The 18,764-nt window shown below is 42.9% G+C and overlaps 1 protein-coding gene across 2 annotated transcripts in view; it reads right to left on the bottom strand.

The window, feature by feature from the left end:
- The window catches only part of PGAP1 (post-GPI attachment to proteins 1), a 195,037-nt gene that overhangs the window by 91,411 nt on the left and 84,862 nt on the right, over positions 1 to 18,764 (bottom strand). For both annotated transcript variants that reach the window (XM_030209280.1, XM_030209281.1), the window contains exons 11-12: positions 14,390 to 14,439; positions 7,442 to 7,493 (exon numbers count right to left, since the gene is read on the bottom strand). In XM_030209280.1, the coding sequence (XP_030065140.1) occupies positions 7,442 to 7,493; positions 14,390 to 14,439 (102 nt within the window). The remainder of the gene's footprint in view (positions 1 to 7,441; positions 7,494 to 14,389; positions 14,440 to 18,764) is intronic.

Raw genomic sequence — 18,764 nt, 5'->3', positions numbered from 1 at the left:
GGAATGTGGGAGGGATCTCGTCCCCTATAAAACGCTCAAAAATTTTGCAACAATTACAAAGACACAAAGTTGACATAGCCCTGCTCCAAGAAACCCACTTATCAGCCGGGGAACACGCTAAATTACGAACTTGGTGGGTGGGGGAATGTGAATATGCAGCAGCACAGGGGAAGAAAGGAGGGGTTGCCATCCTGTTTCGAAAAGGAATAGCGGACAATGTGAAAGTGCACTTCACTGATCCAGGTGGTAGATTCATACTTTGTGAGGCTCATATACAGCGCCAGAATGTGCTATTTGGCAATGTATACGCTCCGAACCAATATGAGCGGAAGTTTTACAAGATGATCACCTCGAAACTATTAATAAGTAATGCATTACCCATAATAGTAGGGGGGGATTTTAATATGGTAATGGACCCCATGATGGACAGCACGGGGATTAGGAGGCAAGAGATTAATCTGGGAACTAGGGGGCTGCCTAATCTTTGCCATCAGGTGGGGCTAGTGGATGTCTGGAGGATACTTAATCCGCAGGGAAAAGACTATACACACCTCTCGCGGGCGCATGGCACACAGGCGCGAATTGATTATTTGTTGATTTCAGAACAGATGCTCAGTTCAGTGATGAAATCGATTATAGGAACAGATGCGATATCTGATCATGCCTGGGTGGAGATGAGTTGGGCGCCCCAGGAAGAAAAAGGAGCGGAAGGGAGATGGGTGTTCCCTGCAGAGCTATATCGGGACCAGGGTTTTAAGGCCTTTATACATCAGAGTTGGCAAGAGTACAAAGAACACAATGCAGTGCATGTTGAAAATCCGGTCTTGTACTGGGAGGCGGCTAAGGCAGTATTTCGAGGAGAAATTATCAGCTATACAGCACATAAACGCAAAGCTCGGAATAGAGAATTAATGAGGCTGAGTCAATTAGTGTGCAAAGCTAGGAGAAGGTATGGCCAACAGGCCTCTACCGAGAACAGACAACATTTAATGCTTTTGCAGACGAAATTAAATGAAATACTTCATTATAAGGCAGTGAAATCACAAACATACTACAAATATCAATTGTATAAACACGGGAATAAATGTGGTAGGCTAATGGCGCGTCTAATCGCAGCCAAACAAGGCAAGGCTAGGATCTTGACTATGAAGAAGGGGCAGGGAGAACAAATCCATACGGATAAAGAGATTAGTGAGAATTTCTACCAATATTACAAAAGGTTATACGAGGCCCCGCCTGATAACGGCCTGTCGGGAGACTCATACCTAGATCAGATCAGATTACCAAAACTATCCCCTCAAGAAGTGCAAGGGCTTAATACTATTATTACGCCGGATGAGGTATATCTGGCGATTAGCCAAAGTGAACTGCTTAAAGCGCCGGGAGTAGATGGGTACCGGGCGGAGTTCTACAAAATCATGGGAGAAGAAATAACGGAACCCTTGGCCGCAATGTTTAACACCTTAATAGAGAAGGAGAGGATGCCTCCGGATCTAAATACAGCGTGTATTATAGTACTCCCCAAAAAAGGGAAGGATCCGGAGTTAGCTGAATCATATAGGCCTATTTCGCTCCTAAATTATGAAGTGAAATTGATGGCTAAGATTTTAGCAAATCGATTAGCGAGATTCTTGCCGAAACTAGTGCATAGTTCTCAGGTGGGGTTTGTAAGGGGACGAAAAATTACTAAGAATGTTCGCAAGGTCTTAACATCATTAGAAGCTAGAAAGCGAGGGAATAAAAACTCTTTGTTAATCAGCTTTGATGCTGAAAAAGCCTTTGACAAAGTAAAATGGAATTTTCTATATGCTGTCCTTCAGAAATCTGGAATCACGGATAGATTTTTGTCAGGGATCAAAGCACTGTATGCAAAACCGAAGGCCAGAATATCGGTCAATGGGATAACAACAAGGGATTTTGAAATAAGCCGGGGAACCCGACAAGGCTGTCCTCTATCGCCTCTGTTATTTGTACTAACATTGGATCCATTACTGAGAGACATTGAGGAACAAAGGGCGGTAGCGGGGATACCGATAGGGAGAGAGGTCTTTAAGGTGGCGGCATTTGCCGATGATATATTGGTCCACTTGTCAGACCCCCAGAAATCTTTGGAGGCTTTGTTGGAGATTTTCTCCGAATACGGAGACTACGCGGGCCTTAGTTTAAATTTGGAGAAGTCAGAGGCCTTGGCCTCCTCGGAGGACGTATGGAATAAGTGGAGAGGCGAATTTCCCTTGAGGAAAGCACAAACTTCCTTTAAATATCTAGGAATTTTGATGCCTATGAACCCGGCACGGTTGTATGACCTTAATATAAATCGGCTGTTGCAGGAGACCCAGAAGGTGTTACAAGGATGGCAGGATTTACCGTTATCAATGCTAGGTAGAGTGCACTTGATTAAAATGGTGTTATTTCCTAGGTGGCTTTACGTGATGCAAACCATTCCGGTGTGGTTTCGACGAAAGGACTTACAAAATTTTTATAAATTAGCATCAAAGTTTTGCTGGAGGGGCAAAAAACCACGGAGTCGCTTCTCGGCTTTAGTGGGTAACTGGAGTCGGGGAGGGGTGGGTATGCCGGATTTAGAACTATACAATCAGGCATGCCAATTGCGTTACTTAGGAGACTGGTGCTTGGAAACACAGCGATACACCCCTACTGTGTTGGAGGCGGCACTCTGGGAACCTTATCAACTATTTTCGCTCTTACACCACAAAGCATGTGATCTGCCGGAAGGAATACGTAAAAATGTGCTGTTGCGGCCGCTTAGAGAGGTGTGGAGAGTGCTCATACGACATCTAGGGGGGGATCCTGCAATAACAGATCTGTTAACAATATGTGGGAATTGTGAATTCTTACCAGGCCTGTCAAGCCGACATTTTGTAGACTGGGCAAAGAAGGGGATTTTTAGTCTGGCACACCTGGCGGATGGAGATGGGCAGCCCCTTACAGTAGAAGAAATACTGGGGAAAGTAGGCAATTCCTGGGGTAACAGATTTGCTATAAGACAGGTGCAACACTACATTGCCTCTCTCCCGGGAGACCCTTTGAGATCCCGGCTGGGGGATAAGGTACATGATTTCTTTCACTCTTTGGGTGAGGGCGAACTTACGATATCATTGCTCCATAAAACAATATCAGGATGGCGACCCCCCAGGGATTATAGCAAATTGAAGAGTGCATGGGGAAAAGAACTGGGGGTTGAAGTAATATCATGGAATATCACTAAATCGATAGCAAGAATACCTTTGTTAGTATCTGATGCTCGCTTAAGAGAATGTGCCTACCGCTGTATTCATAGGGGATATGTGACTACTGTACAACTAGCTCATATGGGAGAGAATCGGAGCCCAGAGTGTCTTAAATGTGGAAAGGATCCTGGCACAATGCTACATATGTTTTGGAGCTGCCCTGTATTGAAAAGGTTTTGGACACAGGTCCGAGGCTTTTGGGAGGAGCGACTGGGGCTTCGGATTTCAGGGACAGTTGAACAATTGCTTTTGGATATCCCGGGGTCCTTTAGAGGGCTGAATAAATTTGAAACAATATTGCTTAGAAAGATGAGTTTACTGGCCAGGAAATGTATATTACAGTACTGGACAATTAAAGATCCTCCAGCATATTGGCACTGGAGAAACCAATTGCACCAGCTGGCTTCTTGGGAGGCTAGAGAATCTCGGCTCTCAAAGAACAAGAGAGTCACGTTCTTGGCTGTTTGGGGTCCTTATTTGCGAAGTCTAAGCCATAGAGGTCGTAGTTTACTCTTAAATGAAGGATAATTCCATGGATTATACTGAATAGATCTCCAGGTCTGGGAGGGAGGGAGGGAGGGGGGAAGAAGAGGGGGGTTGGGGGGAGGGTGGGGGTTGGATAAGTTTAATCTGATGAGAGTAATAATAAACAGGTTGTATTTTAAAAAAGCAAAAATGATACATGTTTATTGACTAATGATTGTATAATTAGTTTGAGGATTGATGAATGTTAAATGCAGAACCTTGTATGGCACCGTTTATGTTCTTGCAATTTCAATAAAAAACGTTTAAATATAAAAAAAAAAAAAAAAAGAGAGGATATTACCTCCTTTTCATCTTCAGGAACCCACCAAACAGTTTTTGGTTCTCTCAACTTTTTCAATAGTTTCTGTGGTTTATCTCCTGCTGCAGTGGTTTCACAAACAAGTTCAACATGGCCTATGACTGCATCAGCACTATCACTACTGCCATCATTAGCCCTATTACATAAGCCAGAGGTGGGTGGCTAGTATATATCATTCTTTATTTTTTCCTACTTTTTTTAGTAATGTCGCCCTACTGAGATTTGGTACAGATGTCATACAATAGGGTCACCAAGTAAAGATACTCGGCAAGACTTGGGAAGAAAACATATTTTTCTGCCATACAGATTACAGTATTTTTAAATTTTGTTAACCTTTTGGTCTAGATAGAGAAAAAACATGTTATATTTGTTCTTTGATGCAGTACAAACCTTGTTTACAAAAGCAAGTCATTTCAAATAGAGGTAACAAAATCTTGGAAAAACCTTATATAACCAAGCAATGTACTAATTAACTAATTATTGGGAGAAATTATGCTCGGATAGGTTTATTGCATTAGACATTAGTGAGCAGAAGTAACTCAACCCTTTGTTTATGACAACCATCTTAACCATGTTTTAGCTTAAATCTCTCTGATTTTTATGTTCTTCCTATAATGCCATAGCTCCGTCAACGTGGGAGGAACAACATCAATTATCACAGACCAAGGAATTAATAATCCAGCTGGCTATAGAGTCGAAGCAAATCAACTTCTTTAATGGGCCCTCAAGCATGGGCTGAGGCTTTGCTCAATGAAAATTGGTGTTATGATTCTGCCGGTTTGGCTGAGGGAGAGGGGGGGACGTCTCTTCTGATTGGCTGCCAGGGTTTGTGCTGACGTCAGGGGATAGTACTTTAGCCTGCAGCTGAAGAGTTCCTCTGCTTTTGCGTTACTTACACTCTTATAGTAGTAACATAGTAGATGACGGCAGAAAAAGAACTGCACGGTCCATCCAGTCTGCCCAACAAGATAATTCATATTTGCTGCTTTTTGTGTATACCCTACTTTGATTTGTACCTGTGCTCTTCAGGGCACAGACTGTATAAGTCTGCCCAGCACTATCCCCGCCTCCCAACCACCCGCCCCTCCTCCCAACCACCGGCTCCGGCACAGACCGCGCAAGTCTGCCCAGCACCATCCCCACCTCCCAACCATCAGCCCTGCCTCCGGCACATACCGTACAAGTCTGTCCAGCACTATCCCCGCCTCCCAACCACCAGTCCCGCTGCCCACCACCGGCCCTGGCACAGACCGTACAAGTCTGTCCAGCACTATCCCCGCCTCCCAACCACCAGCCCCGCCTCCCGATCCTGACTAAGCTCCTGAGGATCCATTCCTTCGGCACAGGATTCCTTTATGCTTATCCCACGCATGTTTGAATTCCGTTACCGTTTTCATTTCCAACACCTCCCGCGGGAGGGCATTCCAAGCATCAACTACTCTCTCCGTGAAAAAATACTTCCTGACATTTTTCTTGAGTCTGCCCCCCTTCAATCTCATTTCATGTCCTCTCGTTCTACCACCTTCCCATCTCCGGAAAAGGTTCGTTTGCGGATTAATACCTTTCAAATATTTGAACGTCTGTATCATATCACCCCTGTTTCTCCTTTCCTCCAGAGTATACATGTTTAGTTCAGCAAGTCTCTCCTCATACGTCTTGTAACGCAAATCCCATACCATTCTCGTAGCTTTTCTTTGCACCGCTTCAATTCTTTTTACATCCTTAACAAGATACGGCCTCCAAAACTGAACACAATACTCCAGGTGGGGCCTCACCAATGACTTATACAGGGGCATCAACACCCCCTTTCTTCTGCTGGTCACACCTCTCTCTATACAGCCTAACAACCTACTTAAAAGCCGCAGTTCTTGGTCAGAATGTGCTCTGTGCTCTGACTTTGATCTGAGTTCCCTGTTCAGGGATTTCTTTCCTTTCCCTTTGTTTGGGTTAGCTGGGGGCAGAGTGGGTGTGTGTGTATAATTAGTTCTCTTGCCTCCAGCTGGGCTTCCCTTGCTGGCTGTGGGAAGCCGGCTGCTTGTTCCTCAGTGGGGGCTGGGCTTTGCTCAGCTCTCGTCTCAGCTTGGCTGCTTATCTGAGAGCGTCCTCTCCGGTTGTTTGTTTACTCTAAGGATTTCTCTTCCCAGTGTCCCAGCCTGCTGGCTCAGTGAGTTTAACCCTTTGTGTACTGTGTGTATTGTGTTCCTGCCTCTGCCAGTGTGTTTGTTCTATCGGCCCTGCTCCCTCTGGGGAAGCGTTCTCTCTGTTTGTTGATTTATGGAACTCTCTCTCTCCCTGGTGTGCCGGCTGGCTCTACAAGCTTAACCCTTTGTGTTCTGTTTGCCTCTGTCTGCAGTGAGTTGGAGGCAAAGGCTTTCTGCCTTTCTATTTGTGTCTGGTTCCTATGGCTTCTGCCTGGGGCTTCCTACAGGTTGCTGTGTTAGTTCCCCTGTCCTGCGCTAGTCCCCTGGGTTGGCGTGGCCCGCTTTGGTTCTTTCGTTTCTCCCTCTGCCCTATCGCTGGTGTTCAGCGTGTTCCTGGCATCTTGGGGTCCCGGGGGCCCTCTGGGTTCTTTCACCCCCTCCTGTGTGTGTCTGGGTTCCTGTTCGGCCGTGAGGCCCGCACGAATGGCTCTGTGTGCGTGGGTTCCGGTTCGGGCCGCGAGGCCCGCCTGTTTGCCTATTTCCCTTCTTCCTGAGGGACTGCAGGGAGGGGTAGCTTAGGGGTATTGTGTAGCTGGGGTATGTGGTGGTGGGTCGGTCTTCCCTTGGCCTGGGTCGGCGCCCTGCTGGCCTCGGCCAGGGCCCAAGGGCTCACGACCAACCCAACGGATTACAATTGGGATATAGAATTACTCCCATAATGTGATATAACTGGGCATCTGATTGGTGAATATTCTATGATGAAAGGCAGACACCTACTTTACTTTAAAGAATACTAGCGTAACTGGTTACATATGCAGGCACACGCTTAGGGGCGATTACTTACACAAGTGTGTGCACTGAAGTTCTGGTGATACGCACGTAACTTATAGTGTTCTGTAAGTTACGCTCGTAAATGTGCACCTCGCACATGTGCATCTCCCCCCCCCCCCCCCCCGGGTACAATATGTGGCACGCAGATATTCGTGTATTTACAGAATAGCGCATAGGTGCATATATGTGGGCACATACACATGTTAGTATTTACACATATAACTGGCAGGTAAACTGTATAGAATTACCTAGTAAATGTCATTAGTTCTATACATATCAAACGTAATGGCAAATTAATCTATAAAACCAGCAGCAACATTTTTAGTTTCTAATGCTGCCCTGTGTATTTACTGTAATAACATTCTATAGTTTACCTTGACTGTTGGCAGTAATTCTGTTTTCCAAGATAAATCATCAACTTCCAGGCTGCAAAAGATGTCATATTTATCAAAAAGCTATAGATAGTTCAAAATTTGTATACTAAAATATTGCATGTGCATATTCCTCCCTCTCTATGCTTGGTCTGCAGGCCTGGCCTGCAGCATAAGTTTTGTTTTTCCCTACTGCGGCCTGTATACAGAGTGCATGAGCCTTGATTATCAGTAAATAGAAAATATTGTTATACACTTCTTGTAAATCACAAGACAAGGAGAAACACATGAGGAACTGAAGCTATGTGGCCCATATATGGCAGATAAAAATTGATATAACCTTGATGGTGAAGTAAGACTGAGGACCCTCCAAAGAAGGAGATGTTCCTCCACAAGTAAGTGTTTAGGGAAAAGAAGAACCAGGTGTTTCATGCAACTGTTTGCTGTTGCTGGAATCACGTGTATGGGGTAAGGGATTAGCCAATGACCACTAAGTGTGCATGTGATTGGAGCAGGAGAGGTTGGTAAGAAAACAGGAACAGGAAATTCCCTTATATGAACAATAAGTTAGAATAGAAGAAATCACATGATTTAGAAGAAATGAAACTTAAAACAGTATATAAGTGCAGAATGAGAAAGCCTAGCTGAGCAGACTTGTTGCTCAGCCTTAGCGTCTTGTTTGGCTGTGTGAAAACACTATTCCAGAGGGATCAATCACTTTTATACTGACTTACAGAAATACCAAAAAAGATTTTACTTGGTTGCGCCTTATCTGAGTCTGATTGTCTCTCTTATACCAGCCAAGGAATTTTTCTCCAAGCAAAGAGATTTTCTCTAAGGCTGAAGTGTTTTTCCCCTTCTAAAGGCCAAAGGACAGGAATTACACATGTAGTGGTAATACTGAAAACTGTATCCTTATGTTTAAGAAAGTAAGTAAGAAATTTATTAACACTTCAAGCTCATTTTTAAAAGTAGGCAAATGCTCAAATCCAGTCTCAGAATGTAACATTTGTAACCAGGTGAACAATAGTTTATTGCTCATGCTTTGTATACAATCAATCAGGTATTTTATAGGAAAAGGTAGCAAAATTCAAATATGGGGTCCAGGGTAGAAATAAGAAGAAAAACAACTGTCAGTTATTAGAAGTTGCAAAATTTCATATTAAAGGGCCACCATATTGGGTTCCAACTAAAAACTAGGGAAAAAGACAAAGAGCTTCAATCCTTTTCTTCTAGGGATAATTTAAAAAAGGAAGACCCCCCTCCCCAATTTGAGATGCAACCTGTATAGGAGACAAAATGCAAGCAGTAACTGAAGTCCCCTAAACTGCTTAAAAATCAGTCTGCCGAGAAAGAAGATGATCTAGTCATCTTGCTAGCTGTCATTAACTCTGGAAAACAACTTATTTCAGCAGAAGTACTTGACCTGCTGAAGAGCATCTGATTGCATCCTCATTGTGTGGAGGAGTGGCCTAGTGGTTAGGGTGGTGGACTCTGGTCCTGGGGAACTGAGTTCGATTCCCACTTCAGGCACAGGCAGCTCCTTGTGACTCTAGGCTAGTCACTTAACCCTCCATTGCCCCAGGTACAAATAAGTACCTGTATACGTAAGCCGCATTGAGCCTGCCATGAGTGGGAAAGCGCAGGGTACAAATGTAACAAAAATAAAAAATAAAATTGCTCAGGTGCATTGTCTTATGCAGACACACATAACATGAACAAATGTTCGCAGACTAACAAAAACCGTACAGTCTTCATTCGTTTGTGCCTCTGCAAAATTTAGGGCTGTAAAGACAAATGAACCCATCACCAAAGTAAGAAAATAAAAATAAGTATTGTAGCAATAGTATATAAACTTGCAGGCTAGCCAGGGGTAATATCTCAACAGGGATCCTATGTAAAAATGTCCAAAAGGTGCCTTTATACAGGCAACATATAAAATAGGCTTGTACAATGAACCCCAGTAGCATATGATATTTCATTCAATTTACTGCAAAAACAACACAGTATAAAATGTAGTACAAAACAACACAGAATGACACAAACTAAATCAGAACAGAATTTTAAAATAATGAAATGCAAACAAAATTCTTTGTCTTGCATACCCCTAGTGTTAGCAAAATGTTTCTATACTTCATTTATTTTAAGTCTTATTATCAAAACTTGAAAGTACATCATACATCAAAAAGCTACACTGAATAAAATGCTATGAAGAACTGTCAAATTCTTAAAGAACTTTGTAACCTCCAACATTTTTCTTTTATACAAAAGTTATCTCCACGCCCTCTTCCCCCCATGAACAAACAATATCCGTACTTTATTTCTGTTTTATTTTTTTTTTGTTCTCTCCTTCCTCTTTCTCCAGTTATTTTTTCTCTACTTCCATCTTAAAATAGGAAGGAGTGGTCTCAGACTGAAGTAGTCCCTCATGGTCCAGACAGCAGGACTGAAGGCTTTAATGGCCCAAGCTGAGGCAGGCACCCAAAATTCTCTTCTGTCTCTTAGCATAGTGCTATTGTCTTAAGGCCTGTACATTCTGGTTACATTTTTACACACATTTTAAATTTAATTTATTTATTTTTTAAATGTATTTATTTATGACATTTATATTCCACATTTGCCCGAGCAGAACTCAGGTTCAATGTGGCTAACATATCAATTAAAAAAGTATGAACATGTTTAAATATATTAATAGAAAGTAAAATACATCATAAAATGTTAGACCAGTAAAACTTGAGTTAGGAACAGATGTAAATACTTAGGGCCCCTTTTACCAAGCTGTGGCAAAAGGGGGCCCTGTGCTGACATTGGTGCATGTTTTTCAGGCGCCAAGACCCCCCTTTTACCACAGCGAGTAAAAGGGAAGTCTCTCTTTCCTGCAGAAAATGGCCTTGCGGCAAGTAAAGCACTTGCCGCATGGCCATTTCGGCGGGGTGGAGCCCTTACTGCTATCCATTGAGGTGGCAGTAGAGGCTCCCGCGCTAACTGGGCAGCGTGCAGAACTGCCCAATTACTGCTGGTTACACATTTATTTTTGTAGTGCTGGATATGACCGTGCACTAGGGGTGGGAAGTACCGCCGGGCTGCTGTGGTAGTCTGGCAGTACTTCCTGTTTAGCGAGTGGTAAGCCCGCGTTGGGCTTACTGCTGCTTAGTAAAAGGGGCCCTTAGTGATTTAAGCTAGATATTTGAAATATGGTGGAAAAAGGCAAAGGGCTAGGATTAACTAGGATAGACAGGAGTAGTGGGAGGTGGGATGAGGTAAAATTTAATGCCATGAGTTTATTTGAGAAGAGTGCTTATTTCCTTAAAGGCTAGACTGAAGAAATGAGTTTTCAATAGACTTCGGAATGACAAATAATCATCGGCGCATTTGATGGTTTTAGGTAAGGAGTTCAAATTTTAGTATTGATATGAAAAGTTAGCAGTATGGATCGTTTTGTATGTTACTTTCTTACAATTCAGGAAATGTTGGATAAATATTCTCTAGATGATACAGTGGGGGAAATAAGTATTTGATCCCTTGCTGATTTTGTAAGTTTGCCCACTGACAAAGACATGAGCAGCCCATAATTGAAGGGTAGGTTATTGGTAACAGTGAGAGATAGCACATCACAAATTAAATCCGGAAAATCACATTGTGGAAAGTATATGAATTTATTTGCATTCTGCAGAGGGAAATAAGTATTTGATCCCCCACCAACCAGTAAGAGATCTGGCCCCTACAGACCAGGTAGATGCTCCAACTCAACTCGTTACCTGCATGACAGACAGCTGTCGGCAATGGTCACCTGTATGAAAGACACCTGTCCACAGACTCAGTGAATCAGTCAGACTCTAACCTCTACAAAATGGCCAAGAGCAAGGAGCTGTCTATGGATGTCAGGGACAAGATCATACACCTGCACAAGGCTGGAATGGGCTACAAAACCATCAGTAAGACGCTGGGCGAGAAGGAGACAACTGTTGGTGCCATAGTAAGAAAATGGAAGAAGTACAAAATGACTGTCAATCGACAAAGATCTGGGGCTCCACGCAAAATCTCACCTCGTGGGGTATCCTTGATCATGAGGAAGGTTAGAAATCAGCCTACAACTACAAGGGGGGAACTTGTCAATGATCTCAAGGCAGCTGGGACCACTGTCACCACGAAAACCATTGGTAACACATTACGACATAACGGATTGCAATCCTGCAGTGCCCGCAAGGTCCCCCTGCTCCGGAAGGCACATGTGACGGCCCGTCTGAAGTTTGCCAGTGAACACCTGGATGATGCCGAGAGTGATTGGGAGAAGGTGCTGTGGTCAGATGAGACAAAAATTGAGCTCTTTGGCATGAACTCAACTCGCCGTGTTTGGAGGAAGAGAAATGCTGCCTATGACCCAAAGAACACCGTCCCCACTGTCAAGCATGGAGGTGGAAATGTTATGTTTTGGGGGTGTTTCTCTGCTAAGGGCACAGGACTACTTCACCGCATCAATGGGAGAATGGATGGGGCCATGTACCGTACAATTCTGAGTGACAACCTCCTTCCCTCCGCCAGGGCCTTAAAAATGGGTCGTGGCTGGGTCTTCCAGCACGACAATGACCCAAAACATACAGCCAAGGCAACAAAGGAGTGGCTCAGGAAGAAGCACATTAGGGTCATGGAGTGGCCTAGCCAGTCACCAGACCTTAATCCCATTGAAAACTTATGGAGGGAGCTGAAGATGCGAGTTGCCAAGCGACAGCCCAGAACTCTTAATGATTTAGAGATGATCTGCAAAGAGGAGTGGACCAAAATTCCTCCTGACATGTGTGCAAACCTCATCATCAACTACAGAAGACGTCTGACCGCTGTGCTTGCCAACAAGGGTTTTGCCACCAAGTATTAGGTCTTGTTTGCCAGAGGGATTAAATACTTATTTCCCTCTGCAGAATGCAAATAAATTCATATACTTTCCACAATGTGATTTTCCAGATTTAATTTGTGATGTGCTATCTCTCACTGTTACCAATAACCTACCCTTCAATTATGGGCTGCTCATGTCTTTGTCAGTGGGCAAACTTACAAAATCAGCAAGGGATCAAATACTTATTTCCCCCACTGTATAGAGGCATTATGTGAGAGTAATTCAATGAGGTTGTTCATGTATACTGGGGCCAAATCATACAAAATTTTGTGAATGAAGGCACATAGCTTGAATGATATTCTACCTTTAATTGACAATGCAAATTGTTCAAAAGGGGGGGTTGCTTTAGAAAGTGTGGCAGTCTGAATATGAGATGTGCAGCAGTGTTTTGAGTGGTTTGTAATTTTTTGAGAAGATCCATTTAAGTCCTGCGTAAATAGAGTTGCAGTAATCAAATTTTATTAGGACTACAGATTGAACTAGGGTACGGAAGACTGATTTTGCAAAGAATGGTCATAGTCTTCTCAATGTCCATAATGAATTGAAGACACTTGAGACCACTTTGGAAATTTGATTTTCTAGAGTGAGAAATTGATCGATTCTGACTCCTAAGATTTTCATAGTTGAGTCAAACGGATATGTGATGTTCTCAATGGTACCATTGAGAACATCACATATCTCTTTGACCCATGATTTAAGATTTATAGTGTGATGAGGTTTGGTAACTATTAACAATTTAGTTTTATCAGTGTTGAGTTTTAATTTGAAATTGGATGCCCAAGATTCCATTAGAGAGATACCTAATCTGATGATATGAGTAATTTCATTTATTTCTTTATTGAATGGAATATAGATGGTAACATCGTCGGCATAAACAAAAATTGGCAGACCATTTTTCTCCAGTAAGTTGCCTAATGGAATTAATATTATGTTAAATAGTATGGGGGACAATGGAGAGCCCTGGGGCACTCCACAAACAGGGACCATACTGATGAAATTGTACCTGATTGTTTCACTTGGTATGATCTAGACCTCAGGAAATCTGAGAACCATTTGAAAACAGCTCCACCGATTCCGTAATGGTCAAGGAGGTCTAGAAGGATATTATGATGACACCTAGATTATGCAGTGGACTCTCAAATGTGTAACAATGTTGACACGTGGAACTGGGCACCACTTTCCTAGTATTATCTTTCCATGTGTTGTAGTGAATAGTGATTTAATTATTGTACTCTATGTCATTTGCTTGAGGGAGGGATAGGGTTGGGGTTTTCTTTTCATTACTGCCTCTTTATGACCATTTGCTTCTGTATTTTATGGTTTATAAAACTTAATAAAGAAGCTTTGCAAAAAAAAAAAATTCTTCAATAAAAGTTTTGGTGCTTGAACAACCAGCCCACAAGAAACTACTTGCTTGCACCTGCTACTATATTTTATTGGGTCAATGCTCAAAGCAATTTAACTGGCTAGAAATGGCTCCTGGCTGGTTAAATTGCCTGTTCAGAGCTAGCATCTAATTTTCAGTGGCACTTAACTGGTTAGTGCTGTTGAAAATAACTGATTATTGCCAAACTGAAAACCAGCTATTTTGGGAGCATTCTTGGGGCAGAGTCGGAACTTGACCGGTTAAAAGCAGATATTCAGCACTTAACCGGCCAAGGTAACTGCATAAAGAGGACCTCATAAAAGTCAATCCTATCTTTATGTGGTAGCCCATAGCTGGTTAGGGTGCTGAATATTGCACTTAACCGGCTCTGCATTAACTGGCTCTGCAAACCGAGAAATCCAATGCCAGAGCCCAGACATGGCCCGGCACTGAATTTCCAGCATTAATGCTGGCAGTGGTCAGCAAAACCACCTACCTTATATGTATATATCTACGGGTAATTTAGGAACACATGTAAACAGAATACTCTTTCATTTTCTTCCTCCACCACCACTCCTCCTCCACTACTTTCCTTCTCACACAAAAATGAAAGAAAAACCAAAATGTCTTTCAAGGGATTGTTAGAATGGAAGTACGGAACACTGATAGGCATTAGCACAGTCAAAACACTTACCATTTAAAAGAACCATTGTTTTTACAGCCATAAATCCAGCTATTTGTGTACTGCCAATTTAAAAGCAAAAACAAGGAACATTAGTTACAATACTATAATGGTTTAAAATACATCAAGTAAATGGTAAAAGAAATTAGAAGTTTAATAGCAAGTAGACAGAGCCTTCTTTCAATGGACTGACTCAAATAATGTGTGCTTACTCAAAGTTGGTGAGAGGAAGCGGGAGGCATAAATAACACAGGTTTACTCTAAAGCTCAAGGGGGCCCGCACATGCTGCTCCACACACAGTACAGTGAGAACTGCTACAGTACAGTAGACAGCTCAATGCATGCTCTCAGCTAGAATACACTTGGCTGACAAAAATAGCTAGAGCCAACAATTACATGATATTTTGTATGTTTGAATTCAGCCTAAGAAGAAACTTTTCAAAATGAACACACAGCCAGTAGCTTGCTCATTCATAAGTGAGAGAACAAAGGTCTAAAAGCAAAACATGTCATCTTGGTCCACAAGTATAAAACAGTTAACCTGTGTATCAGAAAAACTATACTAAAATAAATAAATATGGTGCTTAGAATGCTATGATTATAGAAAATTCGTCAAATATACATATATAGGAGAAAATGCCAATAAGCCAAAGTTCTTATATGGTACCAACAGCCCACCATGGCAACACAGACGAGTCACAGAGTTTGGAGCTCCACCTTGTTCTCACCTTGTTTCCTGAAAGGTTTCTATGGGGAAATGGAAGAGCATGATTTAGGGGCAACCCTCCCAACTCACAACAGTCGAATCTTTGCATTAAGCCTCAATCCTAGAGAAGACATCTATAGGTCTCGGACAGTAATCCGTGGTATCTGGTGCCTACATAGATGTGGGAACCACCACTTGAAAGGACTTTGAGATTTCTCCTCTCACCCCCAATGATGGCTCCATTCTCCTGCTATCTATTGGGGCTACTGGGACTGTCAGATATGCAGAGGCTAAGCTGGTGTTGCAGCCAGGCTGGCTGAAAGCAGACATCACTTTTCCATCTCCCATGTAGCAACACTAGCATGGAGCTGGGAAACACCAAAGAGTGGGGAGTGGCAAATCCTGTGTGAGATCATAAGAAAATAAGAACATAAGAGTAGCCATACTGGGTCAGACCAATGGTTCATCTATCCCAGTATCTGGTTTCCAACAGTGACCAAGTCAGGTCACAAGTACCTGGCAGAAACCTAAATCTTAGCAACATTCCATGTTACAAATTCCAGGGCAAGCTGCAGATTCCCACATCTGTCTCAATAGCAGACTATGGACTTTTCCTCCAGGAACTTGTCCAAATCTTTTTTTTAAACCCAAGTACACTAACCGCTTTTACCACATTCTCCGGCAAAGAGTTCCACAGCTTAATTGTTGAGTGAAAAAATATTTCCTCCTATTTGTTTTAAAAGTATTTCCATGTAACTTCCTTGAGTGTCCCCTAGTCTTTACACTTTTGGAATGAGTAAAAAATCAATTTACTTCTACTCATTCTACACCACTAAGGATTTTGTAGACCTCAATCATATCTCCCCTCATCTGTCTCTTTTCCAAGCTAAACAGCCCTAACCTCTTTAGCTTTTCCTCACATGAGAGGAGTTCCATCCCCTTTATCATTTTCATCGCCCTTTTTTGAACCTTTTCTAATTCCACTATATCTTTTTTGAGATATGGAGAACACAAATGAACGCAATACTCAAGGTGTGGTCACATCATGGAGCGATACAGAGGCATTATAGTAATTTTGGTCTTACCATCCCTTTCCTAATACTTCCTAGCATCCTGTTTGCTTGTTTGGTCACCACCACACACTAAGAAGATTTCAGCGTATTATCTACAACGACACCTAGATCTTTTTCTTGAGTGCTGACCCCCAAGGTGGACCTAGCATCAAGTAACCATGATTTGGATTATTTTTTCCAATGTGTATCACCTTGCATTTGTCCACATTAAATTTCATCTACCATTTGGATGTGCCGTCTTCCTGCAATATTTCACAGTCTGCACGCGTTTTAACAGCCTTGAATAATTTTGTGTCATCAGCAAATTTAATCACCTCACTCATCGTTCTGATTTCCATATCATTTATAAATACCGGTATGTTAAATATCTCCGGTTCCAGTCAGTGGCATAGCTACATGAGGCCAGAGGGGCCTGGGCCCCCCAAATTTCCTCTGGGCCTCTGGTTTTGCTGGCGGGGATCTCCAACCCCTGACAGCTGAAGCCTTGTCCAGCGCCAGTCTCCAGCGCAGCTGGAGAAAGGTTCAACTGGTGGGGGTTGGGGACCTCTGTCAGCCAAGGCATTTACTGCAGCAGTGGGTGGGGAGCAGCAGGGCGGTGACGAGGCGGTGTGGGGGGGCGGCAGCAGACCAAAATGTGCCCCTTCACTTCGGGCTCTGGCCCCCTCCCACCGCAAGGTCTGGATACATCCCTGGTTCCAGTACTGATCCCTGCAGCACTCCACTGTTCATCCTCCTCCATTGAGAGAAATGACCATTTAACCCTACCCTCTGTTTTTTGTCCAATAACCAATTCCTAACCCACCCCAGAACCTTGCCTCCTATCCCTGGACTCTTTACTTTTCTCAGGAGTCAACAGTTGCATCATCAAGATTGTGTGGCAGGTCAAAAGGGAAAGGACATTCTCCTTCCCAAGAGCTAACAGTCGCTAATGCAATGCAGTAATGCAGGAACTTATTTCACTTACCTTAACACCATCTAAGCTTTCCACATAAAAACTTTTTTTGGAAAGAATCAAAAAAGTAATGAAGAAACCAAAAGGTCTTCACAACCTTTGACTCAATTCTTGTTTGAAGCCCCTTTTGCAACTACAGCATCCATGAGTTGCTTAAATACCCATCAACTCTGCACAGCAGGTTGGTGAAGATTTTGCCCATACTTCTTGGCAGACTAGCTCAAGATCTTCTAGGTTTGATAGAGATCATCTGTGTATTACAGACTTCAAGTGTTGCTGCTGATTGTTTATTAGATTCAGGATGGACTTTGATAGAGCCACTCACAGATATTCACTTTCTTCTTGCTGAGCCATGACATTGTTGCATTTGTTTTGTGCTTAGCATTACTGTCCCACTGAAAGATGAATCTTTTCTTCAGCCCCAGGTCTATGGCAGACCTGCCTGTCCAGTCTACCATTCAGCTTTTCCTTCATTTTCAAAATCCTCCATGTCTCCAGAAGGTAATGCTGCCACTACTATGCTTTACTGAAGGGATGATGCTGGCTGGGTAATGTGCTGTGTCTGTTTTCCTCCACACATAATTCTTTCATGGTACTTAGCACTAAGACCAAAAAGTTACACTTTTGTCTATCAGACAACCTTCTCCCAGATGTGTGCAGTGTCCCCTATGAGTTTCTTTGCAAATGTTGTAAAGCATATCACATGGCTTTTCCTCAATACTGACTCAGAACCTGCTTATGTGTCTTCAGATGCTACAAAATTCTGCAGCTTTGTTTCTATGTGATGCTCAGGACATGACACCCTTCCCTTTATTGTTCAAATTGCACTGATTCTCTTTCAATATCTAAAATCTGATTTAAGATGTTATGCTTGGCCCATAAAACCTATTACTTAGGGTCCCCCCACTTTTATCTGCCCATACTAACAATCCCTTACATTCCTACCTGTTCCTTCGCTCATTGGATATCTATTGCCTTGTTTAACCTCCCCCTCCTCCCAATATGTACACTACAAATCTACTAGGCATATGGCTTTATTTTTTTTTCTGGTCCCAAAATTATGGAATGAGCTGTCCCCTTATCTCTGCTCCTGTCCAAAATTTAAGATTCTCTTAAAAACTTAGGTGGTACCATGAGCCCGATAAGACAAGCCACATACGCTCCACAAGTTATGGTGAAAACAAATAATATTTCAAGGTGTCCAGGAAGTGCTCCTGTTCATTCCACAGGAGGAGAGAAAACAATATTCCAAGCTAATTCTGTATGCATAATTTTGTCTTTGGGTCGCCTGCTCCTGCAGGGCCACATTATGCACGGATTCCTCTCCACTCAGAAACAATTTTTGCTGGTCTCTAGCCTGGTCAACTGGCCTGCAGCTGGCCAGGTCAAAATAAAAACTCAAGGTTTCAAGTTGAGCCAGTCTACCTGGTTGCAGCTTCTCAGCTTTGGAGTAAAGACATCTGCAGTGGGTATTGTTGCTTCCCTCTGGGCCCCCCTTAACTTAGCTCTGGCCCAGCCTTTTATACTTCCTAGACCATGCCCTCCTGGCTCCACTCCTCCTATATCACTTCCCCCTGGAATGGGACTAAGAGTTTTAAGATGGCTCTGACAGTGCGTGGGAGTGTCCTTAAAAGGAAGTGGAAGTGTCCTAGAGAC

Source organism: Microcaecilia unicolor, chromosome 7 (assembly GCF_901765095.1).
Source record: "Microcaecilia unicolor chromosome 7, aMicUni1.1, whole genome shotgun sequence".
NCBI lineage: Eukaryota > Metazoa > Chordata > Amphibia > Gymnophiona > Siphonopidae > Microcaecilia > Microcaecilia unicolor.
Note: the sequence above shows the minus strand (reverse complement) of the source record. Positions and strands in the feature narration are given on the sequence as shown.